The sequence below is a fragment of the Borostomias antarcticus genome, assembly GCF_949987555.1.
Source record: "Borostomias antarcticus genome assembly, chromosome: 9".
In the NCBI taxonomy this organism is placed as follows: Eukaryota; Metazoa; Chordata; class Actinopteri; order Stomiiformes; family Stomiidae; genus Borostomias; species Borostomias antarcticus.
The window spans coordinates 2,334,287-2,352,905 of NC_140242.1; the positions used below are offsets into that span (position 1 = coordinate 2,334,287).

Consider the following 18,619-nt stretch of genomic DNA (forward strand, 5'->3'; position numbering starts at 1 on the left):
AATAGTTGATAGTCCCAGCTTGAGTCTGACTGTTCAGATTAGCTCCACTGCCGAGCACCAGGCTACGATAACGTTGAAAAGCTCTCTCTGGCTAGAGAGCAATGCTGGAGCAACAACACGGCCAGAACGCATGGAAACGGAGCACACACCAAGCCCCCATTAATAACTGATCATGTGGCTCCCCTATCTCTGTACAGTAGTCCTACATCATGCAGTCTTAGCCTAGGCCTGTTTAGCTGGTCAATGGCCAGGCTCCCAGTTTACCCTGACACACATCTCAGATGTGGGGAAGGAGATCGAATGATGCGTTTCTATCGAAGTCAACGACGTCAGAGGAATAAAGAGGTGAACTCACTCTCATTGTGTAACTTCTCATCACCTCGCACTACCCCCCCAACCCCCCCCCCCCCCCTCACACCACCACCACCCCCACACACCACCACCCCACACACACACACAGGTGTTTGCAGACAGTCCCACGCACCAAGCATGGAGGCGCACACATTGGTGGGATCACCACATACTGTAGGAAAACACACACACACACAGCGGGGCCAGAGTGTGGCGTGATGGAGGAGTCCTCTCTCTCTCTCTGTCCAGCGTAAACCGTCTGTCGGCTTTGTTTATGCTGGACTCGTGTTCCATTCCTCCACCTCCCCGCCCCCCAATAAAACCTTGCTTTATGAGCTTCCAACCAGTCGGGCTGTTTGGACGTTCCTCCGTTGAGCTGGCCCAACGCCGATTTATGTGCCGTCCGACTGAACGCATATGATCGGGTGCTAAGGTAAAGAAGTGGCTCCTCTAAGGTGGGTTGATGTGAACCAACCGAGTAATAATGTTATGTTATTTTTTATTTATAATAAAAATAATAATAATGAACACTGAACTCTCTTGGCAGCGGTGTGGATTGAGATATCAGTTCCCTGGAATGCCGAGCGGACAGAGGACCCAACGTCTGGTCGTCCCTGCATGAGATGGAGCTCGCCTCCAGGCCTTTGAGCTGCATTCAAGGCCTGACTGTGTGTGTGTGTGTGTGTGTGTGTGTGTGTGTGTGTGTGTGTGTGTATTAGGGTGAGTTCAGCTCTCAGAGGAAATCTGATTAGTGCAGGCTCTCAGGAGTAAAAGAGAATAGACACGACCATAGAGAGATTCACTTGATGTTGATTATGTTGCATTGCAGTGATTTAAGTACAGCCTATGAGGCATAGCACTTGGTACGCCTGTGCATGTTTCGGACTGTAGGTGTGTGTGTGTGTGTGTGTGTGTGTGGGGGGGGGGTATATCTGTGCTGATGCAGTACACAGGGATGTGCTCAAGGCAAGAGTAGAGTCTTGTTTTCTTAGAGGATTAGGATCTCTCTCTCACACACACACACGCACGCGCGCACACACACCCACACACACACACGCACGCACGCACGCACACACACGCACACACACGCACACACACACACACAGGCACACACAGGCACACAAACAGGCACGCCGACCTTATCTGGGACACACGTTAGGGCAGACAGTCCCAGAGATTCCCCCCTAGGAAGCTTCCATGGCTATTGGTCAAACATATGACCACACCCCTACTGCACTTAACCCTCCGTAGCCCACGGGCCACATTCACTGGCGCTACACACACAGGTGACAAAGATATTCTTCTGACACACTACGCTCACTTTCAAAATCAAGTGACCTTTGTCACTGGAGTCCCCCAAAACCGCCAGCACCTGAATGCTCAATTCCATGTGACTAATACTGCAAACAGAAATATGACAGAGAGACCTAGGGGAGGGCCTTTCAGGAGAATGTGATGATGCTTATGAGAAGAGGGGTGTTTGACTGAATCATCACATAACTCAGCCAAACGATGAGCAGAGGATTGGTCAGTTGAGATTGGACAACCGGAAATTCATCATTTTGTTATTTTTTGTCACGTCACCAAAGACTAGAAATGGTGCTCAGAGAGCACAGACCTCCGCCCGTGAATGCATTTCCCGGCTCTGTGTGCATGCACGTTTGGTATTGCTGCATTCGTTAGGTCGAGTCGCAGTTTTCAGACATACGACGGGATATGAATCAGTGTCTCCTTGATCATCTCCTCACCGTTTTGTGCGCATTCACACCCACCTTTCCCTCGACTTCCAAAAACGGGCGCTAACATGTTAGTACATCTGGCCCATAGTGTTTCATAGCTCCACAATGAGATGACAAACAGCTTACTACTATAGATGGGTGACCTTCTGTTAAATAGGAAACAATTTCTTGCTGGAAGATACTGAAACGCCATCCACTGTTCAACTGATAGAACATGGTGTTCCTAAATGTTGAACTGAAACAAGTGACAAATTAGAGGCAAGAACATAAACATGTGTAAGTCTCGGAAAAATTTTATCTTGGCATCTTAACCATCTTTGATATAGGACAGGGGGCGGTCTGTAGTATCATCAACAATCAAATAATCACCATAAAGACAATATATCTTCACTACTAAATCATATCTCATATCATTCTGCAACGGTGTGCAATAACAAGGTGAGTTTATTTGGTTTGTCTGTACATCTGCCTTAAACCAACACTAACCATCTCAAATAAAACTTTACCAACACTAAATAAGCATTCACCGAACAAACAACAATGTACCACAGCCAGCTCCACCATTCATAAGATGGAATCAATCATCCGCTTTCTCTCCACTAGACTCTTTTATCATGACGGCGGTATGAAAAACACGTGCGGCATCCCAGCCGCGCTGATGTTGTCTGTGCCGCTGACGCACGCTTCCAGGCCCCCGCCACCCCGGCACGCTTCGGGGAGCGGATCCTCGCCGGAGAGGCAGCCCAACCTCCACCTCTCGTTTCCCACCTGGCTCCGTATCACAACATCACAGGAGGAAATGTCACGGGAGAGCACCTCCAGTGATTATGGCACCTGCTATTCCGGCTGACATAATGTTACTGTCATACCCAAATGAAGCAGGTGGGTGGGAGAGGGCGGACAGGCCGCTGTGCTCCGCCGGGGAAAGACCCGTCCAGATTCCAGCTCTGACGGAAGGCAGGATGCGGGACCCTCCCCCTGGGAGGAGGGCAGGGGGGAGAGCTCCGAGGATCCCCAGATTAGTCATCTGAATCAGGTGCTCCAAGTCTAACACAGGGGTTTGTACGACCGACACCAGGGACTCTCTGGATTACACAGGTTTCTCTCACAATATGCGGCACTCATTCCAATGGAATGGATAGACTCCGGTCGAGCGTGTCCTCAGCCACACACGGCGGCCTACAACGCTGTTACCGAAAACAGTTGTGTGCCTTTGATAGTCGCCGTTACTCATACACACTCAGGGGTGGAGAACAGTGCTGATCGGAGCGCAGTCAGAGAATTGAACCACTGATGAAAAGAGGGACTTGGATGTGAATAAATTAGGCCCTGGCCCTTCACCATAAATAAGATTCATGAACGCCGTGACGAATGAACGTGTCAGATCGGGAACATTATTCTCACCACGGCCCTTTCTGAATGAATCAATACCATTCTGGGCGGTGATTATAGTGGAGATGAATCAGGGTAGGACTGGCCCCTTAATGGCCGGCTCCTCCATCAACACGACTCCAGATCGCTGGGATTCATCATATTAGAGAAGGACGTGCGAGTCCCTTCTCCTCCACATCATTAAAGTGAGCGTTAATGAACATGACCTGTCACTCCCCCGGCCGGTCCATCAGCAAAGAAGCCATTGTGAATCAGTGGCTCCGCCTACGTCTGTCCAGCCCTGGCTGAGAGTGGAAGACCAGAGACCTTGTAGAGAAAACAGAAGTGACCTTGGGATAATATAAGCTACTCTTCTATGTCATTCCTATATTTCTGGCTTTATTTCTCTCCACTGTCACTCCGCCAACCCCCCCGCCCCACTCCCCCCCGCCCCCCCCGCCCCACCCCCCTTCTCTCTCACTTGACTCCCCACGGCAGTCAGCCTCTGCGCCAAAATGATGTAACCAAAATGGATCAGACTTTCTGCTGATCCTCCGTGTCTTTAAACACTCAGTGTCCATCAACGAGACAGATTACACTGATAGACAGGACCACTGGGAAACACCCCCCCCCTCCGCCGGCCCTCCCAAAACCTTTATCTTCCTTCACACAATCACCTTGTGTTTCTTCTCCCACACATCAAAGTATGGAGAGATGGAGGCCAGATGCAAGCCAGCCTGCCTCTTTCACCTCACCCTGGCCAGGAACAACATGAAGACACCGCTGCTTCATGTCCACAGCGTGTCTGGCCCTTAGAGAAACATTTCAATTGACCAGTCGTGTTGGAAAAAAGGATCTCACAGACTAGATAAGTGAAATGACGTTGAACCTGAATGAATCTATATCAGCATTGTGGACCACACACTCTGTGCAAGCCCGACATTCTCATGTGGTAATGGCTGCCAATATCAAAGTTAGTGCAGACACACCCATTTTATACAAGAACATCAACCCTGTGACAACATCAACCCTGTGACAAATGCTTTAAATGCAGGGAAAGTGAAGCTTAGGCACTTGTATCAGAATTCAATGGCAACTTTCCTGTTACAAAATGGGTGCTCAATCACCTTATAAAAGCACCCCTATCAATTTCGCTGAATGAGACCACACTGCCATCTAGAGGTGGAAACGTAAAACAATAACTTGACCTATGCCAAGCTTTCCTCAATTAAAAGTTGGCTAGTTGTTGGCCCAACAACTAGCCAACTTTTAATTGAGGGAAGCAAAACCACGCCCAATAATCACTTATTTAGATAAACAAACGTAGAATGTCGTATGTAGAGATATTCTTTGAGCACCACTGGCATTCCTCCTTCAGTGTTCCTATAATGAGTCTGTTGTTAATATCTCCTCTCCTGACATCCTCTTCGTGCCTCTGTGACGCCATGTCATGACACAGAACGGGAATAAGCGTCAGTTAAAGACCCTGACATTACTCCCTGCTACCTGGGCTTCTGAAGAGAGCGTGTCGGCTGGACTAAATAAGGCAAAATGGCCTCTCAACCCGGCATTCCTTCACCAAGGGAGGGGGGGTCATTAATCGAGGGTCCGTGGCGTTTTTATGGAGTTTTGGAAACAGAGAGATGACTCCGGTGAAGCGAGAGAAAGGCGAGCTGACAGAGACAGAGAGGGCGGAGCTTTTATCTGCCCCGCAGAATCCCAGCCAGAAGAATGTCGAGGTCTAACACACACAGCACATCTGGGTCAGTGGGATCATAGACACAAGGCTCTTTCACACAGTCAATTGGGAAATAATGTGACGTCCTGAAAACAAACGTCATTCATTAAACACGCTTTTCCGGGAAGCTTCACTAAATGTAAACACAGTAAGATTGTACAAAGTGACTGGAATAGGCCTACGTTTTTCAAGTGAAACATATAAGCTACCCCGATAAACAATAATACTACCACAGTTGGCAGTGCAGTTTATTTGGACCAAGAAGTCATTGCCCTAGTGACCAAAAGTTCAATTGGTTCCATTGAAAGTGTCTATATAACTCTCCTGGAAACACAAAGGCATGTTTCCGGGGAGTCACATGTTTCCCTCATTGTGTCCAAAGGTCTATGTTGGTTGAGATTTGGTGATTTCAATTGTAATCAAGTGGGCCGGTTTACCCATGATGCACCACACTGGGGTGCCCCCAGGATTCTAAGGCCCAATCCCAAACCACCCCCTACCCACTCCCACTCCACCACCGAGTGTCCCTCCAAATGAAGTGTCACTCGCAGCTGTGGAGGGCACTCTCAATCGAGGGGGAGGGTATATAAATGGAGAGCCAAATGTGGGATGGACTCCCCACTCCACCGGAACCGACCGGGACAGGGCCGTCACCATGGCATGTTTAGGTGATTGATGGGAAAAATGTTTAGGATTTATAATACAAATATAAATCACTATAATTAAATCCATGTATGATGAGAAATGGTCAAAAGTCCAAACGGAAATGTTTTTTCTAATGAACTCTAACTAAATTAATACTATAACACTGTCCCGAGACAAATACATAAATCAATTAATAACTTACTCCCATGCCTCTTTGGCAGCATTCCTTCTTTTGTGAAGATCCATTTGCATATCGCAGGCTAATGGAAAGGAATATATGATGTAGGCTACATTTGACGTAGACCTAGGCCTATTTAGATTTATTTTATGTCGGCTATGAATACAGGCTTTTAAGAGTTTGCTACAAGTCAAGTGATCTAGGGATAAAGTGATTGTATCACTTGGGTGTATCTTTTGACACCATATTCTGCGATTTTGTTTGATGCAGTGAAATCGGTGTGAGAAAAACAAATGTTTGAATGCTGTAAAATAATCTAAAATAATTGACAGTGTAGGAAGACGGAACTTTATTTATATGTGGTTTCCTGCGGCATCTATTTGGCACGTGCACTTCCTGCTTCGGCTATCGGGAGCTTGCACGGATGCAGGCTTGGGGTTAGGGTTAGGGTTAGGGCTATTTGAGGGGTTGACAGCCCACTCGCACTCCAAGCGCACTCCGTGATAATTGGTTTGGGACGGCCCTTAACATGGCGAAGCTCGGCGTGAACGCGCAAACGGAGGGGGAGTGAATAGGGCGAGGTCTTAGGGGGTGGTTTGAGATTGGGCCTAAATCTAAAGTGAAGCCCTATTTAACCGTGCCATCTTTGAAAAAAACGCGTCACTGATACCTTTGACATGCAGTCCATGAACAGATTGCTCTCTGAGTTAGCGATGAAAAGCGGCTTGCTGAATAATGTACTTTCGTCAAATATATCTGTTGGAAAACATATTTTTGTATCCAGGCATCTTAGTTTAACAGTATAATTGTGACTGAACATGTGACTTTACTTAATTTTCATCGCTAACTCGATGAGCGGGGAGAGCCATGAACGCAATCTGTTCGTGGACTACACGAACGCGTCATTGATACCTTTGACTGCGCATGTCAAAGGTATCAGTGATGCTTTTTTTCAAAAATGCCACAGTTCAATAGGGCTTCACTCTTTCGATCAGTCAGTGAATGGAGTGACCCTATCCAGTTCTATTAATACACCTATGGGTTTACCCTTGATGTACCATACTGGAGGACGGTCTGAGGCCTCACCTTTGGTTGATCATCCCTCTGAAGTTGTAGTTGGCTCTGTAGTTGGGCATGGGCTTGGGGTCCAGGGGCCTGTAGATGGCTGGCTCCCCTCTCTTCATGGCCAGACCATTCAGCTCCACCGTAGGGGTTATGCTTCCTGAGAGAGAGAGAGAGAGAGAGAGAGAGAGAGAGAGAGAGACAGAGAGAGAGACAGAGAGAGAGACAGAGAGAGAGAGAGAGAGAGAGAGAGAGAGAAGAGAGAGAGAAGAGAGAGAGAGACAGAGAGAGACAGAGAGAGACAGAGAGAGACAGAGAGACACTTATTGTTTGTTTACATTGAGGCATTCTCATCTGTCACCATATGAGGCGGTCCTTGAGTAAACCCTGTGTAAACCCACACCCACATGCTTATAGTGTTTGGGATGTGATGAGACTGGGCCAATGCTGCTCCAGTCCACCAGCCACTTTGGAGTGAGTGTCTGAGAGGTCTGCCAGCTTCCGCCCCGGCTCTCTTTGATCTCACATCTCACAACCATTCCCAGAGCTGCTCTGTTCTTTAATCCTATTACTCCCTGGCCAGGTTCCTCTCTCACAACCGGCTACACCGGCAGAGGAACCCGGGGAGGTGAGGCTACCGGATGGAAATGTCTGTCAAGAGATAACACAAATCTACACTAAATGTACTTTATCCATATATGGCATTAAAAGCCTTTCATTCACTGCCTTAAAGCGATAACATCACCATCATCACCAAAATGATTCCCGAGCGCAGCACCGCTGCTGCTCACCGCTCCCCCAGGGGATGGGTCCAATGCGGAGAACAAATTTCACACACTCAGGTGTGTGACAATCAGTGGAACTTAGTCTTAGTCTTAGATAACGATATGAGGATTTACTCAGTTGGCGTGGACTGAGTGATTTTGGATAGGAGTTCTGTGATGGCTATAGTGTTGTGTATAAGCCATGTTTGAGGGGATACCTGGGTTACTGCTGATGTCCACTTTTGGGGAGCGAGGCGCCGGCCGGGGAAGGATGCTCTCGTCCAGGGCCCTGGAGGCCGTGGAGTGCTGGGCCTTCTTAATGCTGGTGCCCTCCGCCTCCCAAACCTGCTCCCCAAGAGACAGCTGCACCGTGAAGATCTGCAACAGCGCCACCCGGAGGACAGGGGAAGGAAAGCACAATTTCTAAAAACGCACGGATACGTAACAAAACGCTGTCAGGACAAATGCCTTATTCTATCCATTCAGACATGTGGGAATTTATAACAGCCTAGATTCACTAATGTAAGACGGAACAGGAAAAAAAAAACAGGGTGTTGGAGAAAGCTCAAATATTGGCACCTATAAATCCTATTTTTAACAATGAACAACCGATACATTTTGTAATTACTAGTTCTGATACCAGTTGCAGCTCTATGTACTCACTCCAGCTTAGCCCATCCAATTAACTTATCTGCTAGTATTGATACCCGTTGGAGCAATCAGTAATTGGACATTTAGTCCATTATACGCCCCTCTACCCCCCAGAACATGTGTTGTTTGGCAAGTCCTGTCTAGCTTGGTTTGGCTATTGTTTGCAAGCTACATTGCTACTACTATTGGGTGGACAATAGAACACACTAATGTTGGGCAAAGCTGAGCAACGGCAAAATAATTCTACAGTAGGATGGCGCAAGGTAATAGTTTAGTGTTTGTATCAGGGCAGCTGCAATAATTTTGGGCAAAGCTGCAGCTCCTTGCAGTTGATGGACAGGCAAAATTATGATAGCTATAGTAGGCAGCTGGAACGAGTCGGGGTTCTGTTCGGAACAGTGTTTCTATAGGGAGGGAAAGTAATCTCATCGCCCTCTAGCGATAGTGTTCCTAATGCCGAGAGAATGAATGGGATTTCTCATAGCACATTTTCTGAAAAATGATATCTCTGTCTACATCGATAAGTTAGTAGAAGGCATTAAATATGATATACTTGGAGACAAACTTTATTGATTCTGGTGATCATAGTTAATTTTCAATCACAATCCGAATTTTGTATATATTTTTAGTATCGAGGTGGTAAAGAACTACATACGGCATGCATGACGTCATTTTGTGCGTCTCTGGGAGCTTGCTGACTCTACCAGCTAACATCTAACACAATACAACCAAATTACAATTCAGTACACCTACGAAAATGCCAATATGCATTGCATGGCTGGCAGAATACTTCAGCAATAACAAGAAGTGCATCCAGCTCTTTGCGATCTCTTGGAAATGAGTAGAATTTGCAACCATTCGTCTCATACCGATGGGAGCAATCTGGCGCAAAGCACAGCATTTTTCTCATGAGTGACGTTCATAAGCGCGCCCGGCTTTGTAGTACATTTATGAAACGAATGGAGCAATTTCCAAAATTTGAAAGAAGGCGAAATACTGTTTGAAATTCTCACGGTTAGTAGGTTATTACTGTAAAGACACTCACAAGTTTTTGTTTTGATAACTTCACCGAAATGGCTTCGTAGTAATTATTAGAAAATCCGGTCTTTGGGAGTTTACATTGAAACTCCTCTCTGATAGGAACAAATCCCGCTGGGGGCGCACGTTTTCACTTTCCTTTCCTATTGGCTGGCGGCTCAGATCACAATTTTATGTTACGATTAGCCAAAACATAAATTATTTTTTACAAATCCGGCCCTGTTACGCTCTGTCCCCTGCTGGTTCCCGTGCCAAATATGAACACTGTCAGGCCAACGGTGTCCGAGGAAAGTCCGGATAGAGGGACAGAGGGACAGACAGGCCGAGTGTAGCTCATTTATGCGTTAGAACATCTGTAGGGTGGAGAGGGAGGTTATGTGTTTTGGGTTCGAGGGCTCCGTACCTTGGCGTGTGCAGGCCCCCTCTCATTGAGCAGTTTGTACTGTGGTTGGATCCTGTTGAAACGGGCTAACTCATTCACCAGACACATGGGAGTTTTCTCTTTAGGGTTTGCCATGTTCTCCGGGGGTGGGCCTGCAGACAGGGGACGACGGAGATACACGTAGATAAAGTAGCCTGATCATTTACACTACACATGGAATCATCCGTTAGGATGACAACACATCAATTAGACAGACGGACGGACAGACAGACAGACAGACAGACAGACAGACAGACAGACAGACAGACAGACAGACAGACAGACAGACAGACAGACAGACAGACAGACAGACAGACAGATAGATAGATAGATAGATAGATAGATAGATAGATAGATAGATAGACAGATAGACAGATAGACAGATAGACGGATAGATGGATAGATGCTTATCCCAGAAGGGAATTCGTGAAACATGTTGAAACGCATCAGTAGTAATCCATTCCCATGTTATGCCCATGTTCGGGCAGTGGTAGTTCCCCTACCTGGTGGGCTGGCAGACACAGGGGCGTCCCCATATCCGGCTGTAGGAGCGGGGCAGCCGGACGCGGGGGAAGGGCCTGTGCCGTTCACGGAGGGCTGCAGACCCAGGGGTCCTGGGCTGGCCATGGCCACGGGGGGCACCACGGGGGAGGGGCCAGGACCAGCCAGGGGCGCTGAGGTCTGCACTTTCACTTGAGCCATGCTCTATACCTGGAGTGGGACAAGAGCACATAACCTTATATCATCTAGTGAGCCCACATGTGTGTACATGGGACAAGATGACAAATGCTAAATGGACTGCACATATAAAGCGCTTTTCCACCTTAGCGGCACTCAAAGCGCTTTACAATGGCCTCTCATTCACACACACACTCACACACCAATGGCGGCAGCTGCCATGCAAGGTCACCTAACCTGCTCATTGGGAGCAATTTGGGGTTAGGTGTCTTGCTCAAGGACACTTCGACATGTGGACAGTCGGAGCTGGGATTCGAACCACTGACCCTTCGATCATTGAACGACCCGCTCTACCAACTGAGCTACAGCCGCCCCCAAGACATGATAGGCCTAGCCCTAGACGTTATGATTATAGTACTGTGGTTTCTAGCCCTAGCCATTAAGATTATAGTATTGTACTGTGTGGTTTCTTGGACAGAGGACTAAGCAAGCATAGACCCAGAAGATAACTTAGGTTTCAACATGCACAAGTGATGCCATGCTTTTGTGCACCTGAGGACACTACAACCATTTTACCAACGCGATAAAAATGATCCATAAATCTCCATTTGTGAGGAGAGCTTGCATGTATAGTAGCATTTCATTGTACTACGTACCCTGACTCAATGTGATTTCCAACATTTAGGCTTACTTGTCACATGGACAGTGTCACAACAGCTCCGATGTAAGCAGGCAAGGGCTGACTGACAACTGATTAAGAGCAGAGTAACAGGCCAATATTGATCCAATGTTAGAGCTATAACATTTTATACTTGTGTACAATCCTTTCAAATCTTCTGTAAATGCATACTGGGAAGCAAATTGCTTTAATATTAGACTTTGTTGGTATACAGAAGAGCCTAGATCTCCCTTGGGGCCTCATATGGTTAGAGAGTTTAACAGCAACTGGTTAGGCATGCTCGGCCTAGGCTTGATCAACCCCACAGCCTGGGCGGTGGGGCAGAGGGTCCCTTCACAGCAGGGCAAGCATAGAGCAACTACACCTTTGATGGAGTGGATGGGTAGCTAGGCTAGGTAAGGTTAGCTAGTTGACTCCAAGGTCCTGGAAGGTAGCTCAGCTAGGTAAGGTTAGCTAGTTGACTCCAAGGTCCTGGAAGGTAGCTAAGCTAGGTAACGTTAGCTAGTTGACTCCAAGGTCCTGGAAGGTAGCTCAGCTAGGTAAGGTTAGCTAGTTGACTCCAAGGTCCTGGAAGGTAGCTAAGCTAGGTAAGGTTAGCTAGTTGACTCCCAAGGTCCTGGAAGGTAGCTAAGCTAGGTAAGGTTAGCTAGTTGACTCCAAGGTCCTGGAAGGTAGCTAAGCTAGGTAAGGTTAGCTAGTTGACTCCAAGGTCCTGGAAGGTAGCTCAGCTAGGTAAGGTTAGCTAGTTGACTCCAAGGTCCTGGAAGGGTCACTACGACTCACTGGATCTCTTTGCACGCATTTTTAGAATAGCATCCGTTGCATTGAAGCAATACACATTCATACCTAATGTAGCCTACATTTTCAGGTAGTAGCTAGAGTATTAAGTTATTCATATTAAGTTAGCAATCAATGTATACGAGCACTCCCAGACAACCATTTGCAGCCAGGATCCCTCTGTTGTAGCTATACTGAGCCAGCTAGCATGCTAATCATTCACCAGCCTGAGCAAAACCCAATGGCCTTTATTATTGTAAAGATATGAAACGCAGTGAGAATATAATACATTAATTGATGCATTTTGAACTGATATGATTCGATGGCAGCTACCTTGCTTGCAAAGAGTACACGGCCAAGCCAGCTAGTTAGCTTCACCCAGCAGATCACCCGGGCTAGTTAGCTAGCTAGCCTGATCCTAGATCAGCCTGGTGACACACCGACTGCACCAAAACAACAGATGACAGCTAATAATAACAAGAACTGGGGCAACCATGCATACTGTCCATTACATAGATCGTACATGTTATATCGGTGTCATGTGCATAAGCTCAGTAAAGCGGTAGCCTGCTGTCTAGCCCGGGTTTAGAGCATCTAACCCGGGTTTAGAGGCATCATGGCTGAACCCACACCCCCTAGTTCGCATCCCCATAAAGCCTCCATCCCAGACGAGATTCCGGGGCTATAACACTCGCCATGACAACAAACATGGACATTTGACATTACCTAACATAACCTATATTGTAGTAAGTCTGTATATTGTAGTAACTCTGTACCTTAGTCCAGGGCCAGACCCCAGTTACACCTCCAACATTGGCAAACACTAAAGAGAACTGATGGAAGGAGGAACAAACCACACTGTCATTCATCTTGGAAAAAAATAAGAGTTAACTTGCAAAACTCAAACTGATATTATAGACGTGTGTGTCTGAATATAGCAGTTATTTTTGCTCGGTGATGTGTTAGATTACATGCCCCGTGTAACCGTGTTGTGGTTGGTTAGTAAAACAAATCTGCCACCCCTTTCTGCAACGCGAATGGTTCAGTCTGACTTTGCTTAAAGAGCTACAGCTGAGCATGAACAATGTAATCGTATACCTGTGGTTTATATGACGAGCAAAGCACCTCTAAATACCTCTAATTACTTTAATTAATTAAAATGTAATACAACTAATATGTTTTAATATTTTTTTATGCAACATATGGATATTGGAATATAAATCATTGTATGCATTGTATGTCTTCAGCCTCATTCTGTAAGTCAGTCAAAAGTCAAAGTCAGATTTATTTGTCACATACAGGTAGAATGTGTAGTGAAATGTTAAGTCAATACCATTTCACTGAATCCAAATCTGCTGATTAACCTCCAGATTCCCCCAAAACGTCACGTCAGTACTTTTCTAATTGCATGGCAGTTTCTCGGTTATTTCAACTGCTCTTATTAGTCTTTCAACTGATTCATAATGAATCAATAATAATTGAATAATTACGTTTTATTGACTTTCAGCATGGACAAATAACCTACATACAGTAGTAGTGTAGCTTCTGAGTAACTGGTTTGAAAGATAGCATGCGCTTTGCTTGGAACACCACCAGGTGGCGCTATTACACAGATTTACCATCCATACTGCTGATGGGATGAGTGTGACTAGCCCCGATGTGACCCCAGAGATATGCTGTAGCTCCTCTAATCTGGGGTAAATATATAAGGATATACAAAAGGGTGACCGGACTATTCCGGGCGGCGAATGTCTTTTGTCATGTCGGGTCGTTTATAGGTGAAATAACCACTGTTATACAGCCTATTTTCACTCGTTTAGGGGTTTTCTGCTTCTTCTTCTTCTTCTTCTTCTACGCTCTACCGGAAATAGCGCGCGCTCTGTGCGATACGTCAGTGCTGCCACCAATCGGTGAATTGAGAGTAACAGGTCGTTATTTTATCCCAAATATTTTTGGGAGAGAAAAAAAAAGAACTATTACAAGAAAAAAATGTGCCTACAGTACCTTTATTGGCAGTATAATCAGTCAACTGAAGGTTTCCTTTTCCCGTCATTTATAAAAAAAAATATCACATTACACTTCACACTTAAGGAATGATATCACACTTATAAGGAGTGATCAACAAAAACAATTACAACCAAAACTATTTCAATGAATAATAATAATAATCCGGCGGGAACCGGAGGTGGAGGAGGGGAGCTCTCTGAACTCTGATCTAAGAAAAATATTTTAAGACATCTGTTATAGGCCTAGCCTGTCCCTTTTAAGGATGGGGTTTTGTGTTTTTTTGTTTACAGATTTTTAGATTTTAATAGAAAATTTCATATATAGCCCACAATGAACATAATAGTTACAGACCAAAGACAATCTCTGTCTATATACATTGTTACTTGAAAATAATTTATTTACATTTTAGCGTTGATTCATGCTGTTTACACATATCTCTCTCACCCATTCATCAGATACTATCTGGTTGTCACATACAGCAGTTTGCCAGATGTGCTCAACAGTGCCTCCTGGTGGTTGGTGCATCAATTACTTTGAGAAAACAAACCAACACTGGGCCTCGATATGTCATTTCAAATCTGACCTGTACAATATGGCTTACAGTATACTACAGTATGGCTTGCGGTGCACTGTAATCAATATGCTGGCAAACAGCCATAAAAAGCTCAGATTACAATCAGTAGAAGGCAATGATTTACTGTGGATGAGATAGAGGCCATTGACAAGTCATGTCAAGGATCAGATCTATGAGGTAGAGACAAAACATATCAAACACTACCTCGATGGTAATTTAACAAAAACTATTATCAAAGCAATCAAATTGTAACATAACTAGTATTTACAAATATCAGTTACACATTTTTTCTAAATAAATATTGTTTTGGTGTTTTCATAAATCTCCATTGGAGACTTGGCCTCTTCTGGGCTGATGTCTTTGTACAGAGGCTTCTTGACGTGCCTCCACATGACCAGGCCAACTCTCATGACGAATAGGGCACAGGCCAAACCCAGCAACACAGCTAAGATGACAAACAGATGCATCATGGGAATGATGTTAGTGTACATAAAGTACATGTTGGTTAAAGTTATTACATTGTTGTAATTTATTTTTACTTTATCATACTGCAGTGAACAGAACACATTTTAATGCCGAATCACATATTCTTCTCATATCTCCCCCAGTTTGTGTCATTGCATCCCTTGTTCTTTCATGTCCTATTTGTGTACTGTGCCTTTATTTGGAGGTGTAATTATATCATATACATGGATGATTGGACATGGCCGTTTCTTACCCATGAAGATGGCGTTGCGGCTGGGTGCTGCTGGATCATAGTTATTGGTTATGTTCCCAGTCAGGGCCACGATCACCACAGGGTAGATGGTGATGATGTACCTCACATGCTGGTCCAAAACAAAGTTCTCCAGGACAAACCTGTGGGAGGTGGGGGGCAAACAATGAAAATACAGAGACAAATATTTGCCCTGTCTATAAATACTCCAACTCATTCACTATGAGCATGGTGGTATAAATACTACAGCTTATTCACTATGAGCATGGTCGGTTTGTATTAGTGAGGACATTCACTTGGCTCCATCCTTACCAACCAAGCACCTCCACCGTCAGAATGGAGAGGGACACTGTGGCAGCGTCCGGCGCTGACAAACCTGCTTCATAGCTCATTACAATGGTTAGGTTGATCAGGGTGGCGATGGTTGTCCATGTTGTGTATGTGGCTATGGCATTTTGAACCTTAAATGAAGACAACCACAAGTGAATCATTGTATACAACCATGTTTACGAGGTGAAAGGTGTGTTCAAGCAGACCAGGTGAACCCAGGGTCAGCTGATCTGGGAGGACATTGAATATGATCATTTGTGACACAAAGTTAAATGGAACAGAAGATGCTCCCTCATCACATCAACTCACCAATACACGGATGAGCCAGAGGTCAACTTTGTGGTACTTGCTGAGCCAGGCGCCGTACATATGGAGTCCATGACAGGAGAAGAATATCATTGTGTAGTTTGTGAAGGCGACCAGGACCAGAAACACTAAAGCAGGAATCATCATTCTTTGGAAGGAGAAAATAACAGACTCAGACTCACAGGCCACTCAAGTGGAGCAGGTGAAACCAAAAAACGGTTGGATTGTCCACCAGGGTCACAAACTGAGTAGCCAAGCAAATTCCAGGCAGCTAGCCAATTTAGCCAGCTTAACCAAAATATGTAGATATGTTCTGGATAAGCAGGTGAACAGGCAGTGGTGCAGGCTGGTAGGCTGTCCAGCTTTAGGCTGTGGGTCGTGTTTTTAGCTGTCCAGCTTTAGGCCAGGGGTCGTGTTTTTAGCTGTCCAGCTTTAGGACGGGGGTCGTGTTTTTAGCTGTCCAGCTTTAGGCTGTGGGTCGAGTTTTTAGCTGTCCAGCTTTGGGCTGTGGGTCGTGTTTTTAGCTGTCCAGCTTTAGGACGAGGGTCGAGTTTTTAGCTGTCCAGCTTTAGGACGAGGGTCGTGTTTTTAGCTGTCCAGCTTTAGGACGAGGGTCGTGTTTTTAGCTGTCCAGCTTTAGGACGAGGGTCGAGTTTTTAGCTGTCCAGCTTTAGGACGAGGGTCGAGTTTTTAGCTGTCCAGCTTTAGGCTGTGAGTCGAGTTTTTAGCTGTCCAGCTTTAGGCCAGGGGTCGAGTTTTTAGCTGTCCAGCTTTCGGACGGGGGTCGTGTTTTTAGCTGTCCAGCTTTCGGACGGGGGTCGTGTTTTTAGCTGTCCAGTTGTTTGCAATAATGACATTGCGTGACCTTTTTTGGGGGGCTAGCTAACTTGTCACTGATGTCAATGAACATACTGTATAATATCAAATGTTATATGATTCTTCATTTTAATGAAAAATATGTCTATAGAATTAGCAAATCTCTGCCTGACTTGAGGGGGGAGTACGCTACATTACATCAATAAGACGGCTTTAAAACATGCAGCCAATAGATGTTTCTTTTGTTATGTGGTATGGACATTATCCCACTTACCCTCTATCCCACAAAAGCAACCATCCAACACTGAGAGCCATATTCAGAGTCCACGACATAAAGAATCCATATGGCAACACAGGAGGGCTGCAGTACACCAAACCATAGGCATTTCTGGACAGAAGAGGAAAATAATCTCAGATTTCTGTTCATCATATCAAATGCGGCCCTGAAAATGTTTTTAAAAATTACTCTGAAGGCATAAGATTAGAAGGAAAACACAGTTTTTAAGAGTAAATATTTGACAGGGACATGTGGGTTTTTCTCACTTTCTGCAGAGACCAGAGAGGATGTAGGCAACCATGAGAATGAGCCAGGTGTAGATGACCGCCCAGATGTTGAAGGTCCATCCTGACGGAGTGATCTGCGTGTCAAATGCGTCTGACACGTTCCCTGTGGTGGTCAAGAAGGGGTCTGGGGAGAAAATGCATTAATTCAATTGAATATATTGAATTTCATCTAAGGATGTCCTGTTTCTTTCATAGCAAAACAATGCAAGCGTCTGTTAATTGTTTGTCGCTGATACAAATCTTAATTTAATAATGTAATTTACATTAGTCATACGTCTGCAGTAATACATTTTATCTAATTTCAAGGACCAGAACTCACAAATTCCAGGTACAGCCAGTCCATTGAATAGCAGATTGATAACCAAGAAGATAGCTGACACCACTATTGCACCCAGGCGTCCACAATGGTGCTTTCCCATTGTGGTCAACTGCAACAGAATATAGAAATACATTTGAACAATTACTTTTGAATCCTGCCATATCTATGAATAAATTTAAATGTAAGGTAATATTAACTAATATATAAGTACCTAAATACAGTATACACATACCTTGTATGGCTTTGCTCTGTGTGAGTGCGTAGTGAGCAAAAGGCTGAATGCCTGAGGGATGGTCTGCTCATTTTATAACAGCTACACTGCAGTTGTGTAACTGAGAAAACTTACACAACCTAACAGTCATGCTATAGGTGGAGCATCTCTCTAAATGTAAACAGAAAGACTTGTCATAAAAGGTGGACTTTGTCCCATCCAGCCCGATTAGCTATAGGATATTTCCAGGAAACAGTTCTAGATAGATAGATACTATAATGATCCCCTTGGGGGAGATTCGTGTTTCAGCAGTGGATGAAAAATGACAGCAATGTTGGAAAATGCACTAGACGCATAAAAAAGAGGACGAACAGGGACTACATACATACATACAGTATGGACAGCATGTGTACAGTGTAGAATATAATAAAAAATATGTATATTCATACATACATCAAGTCTGTATTAAATAGATATGTCTAGGAGTACACATATATACACACATGTACACCTCCACAACGCTCAGGCACTGTTAAACACTCTGATGGCCGCCGGCACAAAGGAATGTCTGAACCGCTCCGAGCCTGTGGCTGAAAGTGCTCCCCATCTGCCACAGCTCATCATGGAGGGGATGAGAGGGATGAGAGGGGTTGTCTAGAATAGACTTCAGTTTCCCCTCATCCTC

General features: G+C 45.2%; 1 protein-coding gene across 2 annotated transcripts in view; it reads right to left on the bottom strand.

Annotated features, from left to right (window-relative positions):
• stau2 (staufen double-stranded RNA binding protein 2) overlaps positions 1–12,956 on the bottom strand; it is a 106,916-nt gene extending 93,960 nt beyond the window's left edge. For both annotated transcript variants that reach the window (XM_084443285.1, XM_084443284.1), the window contains exons 1-5: positions 12,869–12,956; positions 10,462–10,669; positions 9,941–10,071; positions 8,067–8,226; positions 7,109–7,244 (exon numbers count right to left, since the gene is read on the bottom strand). In XM_084443285.1, the coding sequence (XP_084299411.1) occupies positions 7,109–7,244; positions 8,067–8,226; positions 9,941–10,071; positions 10,462–10,660 (626 nt within the window). In that variant the 5' untranslated portion in view covers positions 10,661–10,669; positions 12,869–12,956. The remainder of the gene's footprint in view (positions 1–7,108; positions 7,245–8,066; positions 8,227–9,940; positions 10,072–10,461; positions 10,670–12,868) is intronic.
• Between the last annotated feature and the right edge of the window lie 5,663 nt (positions 12,957–18,619).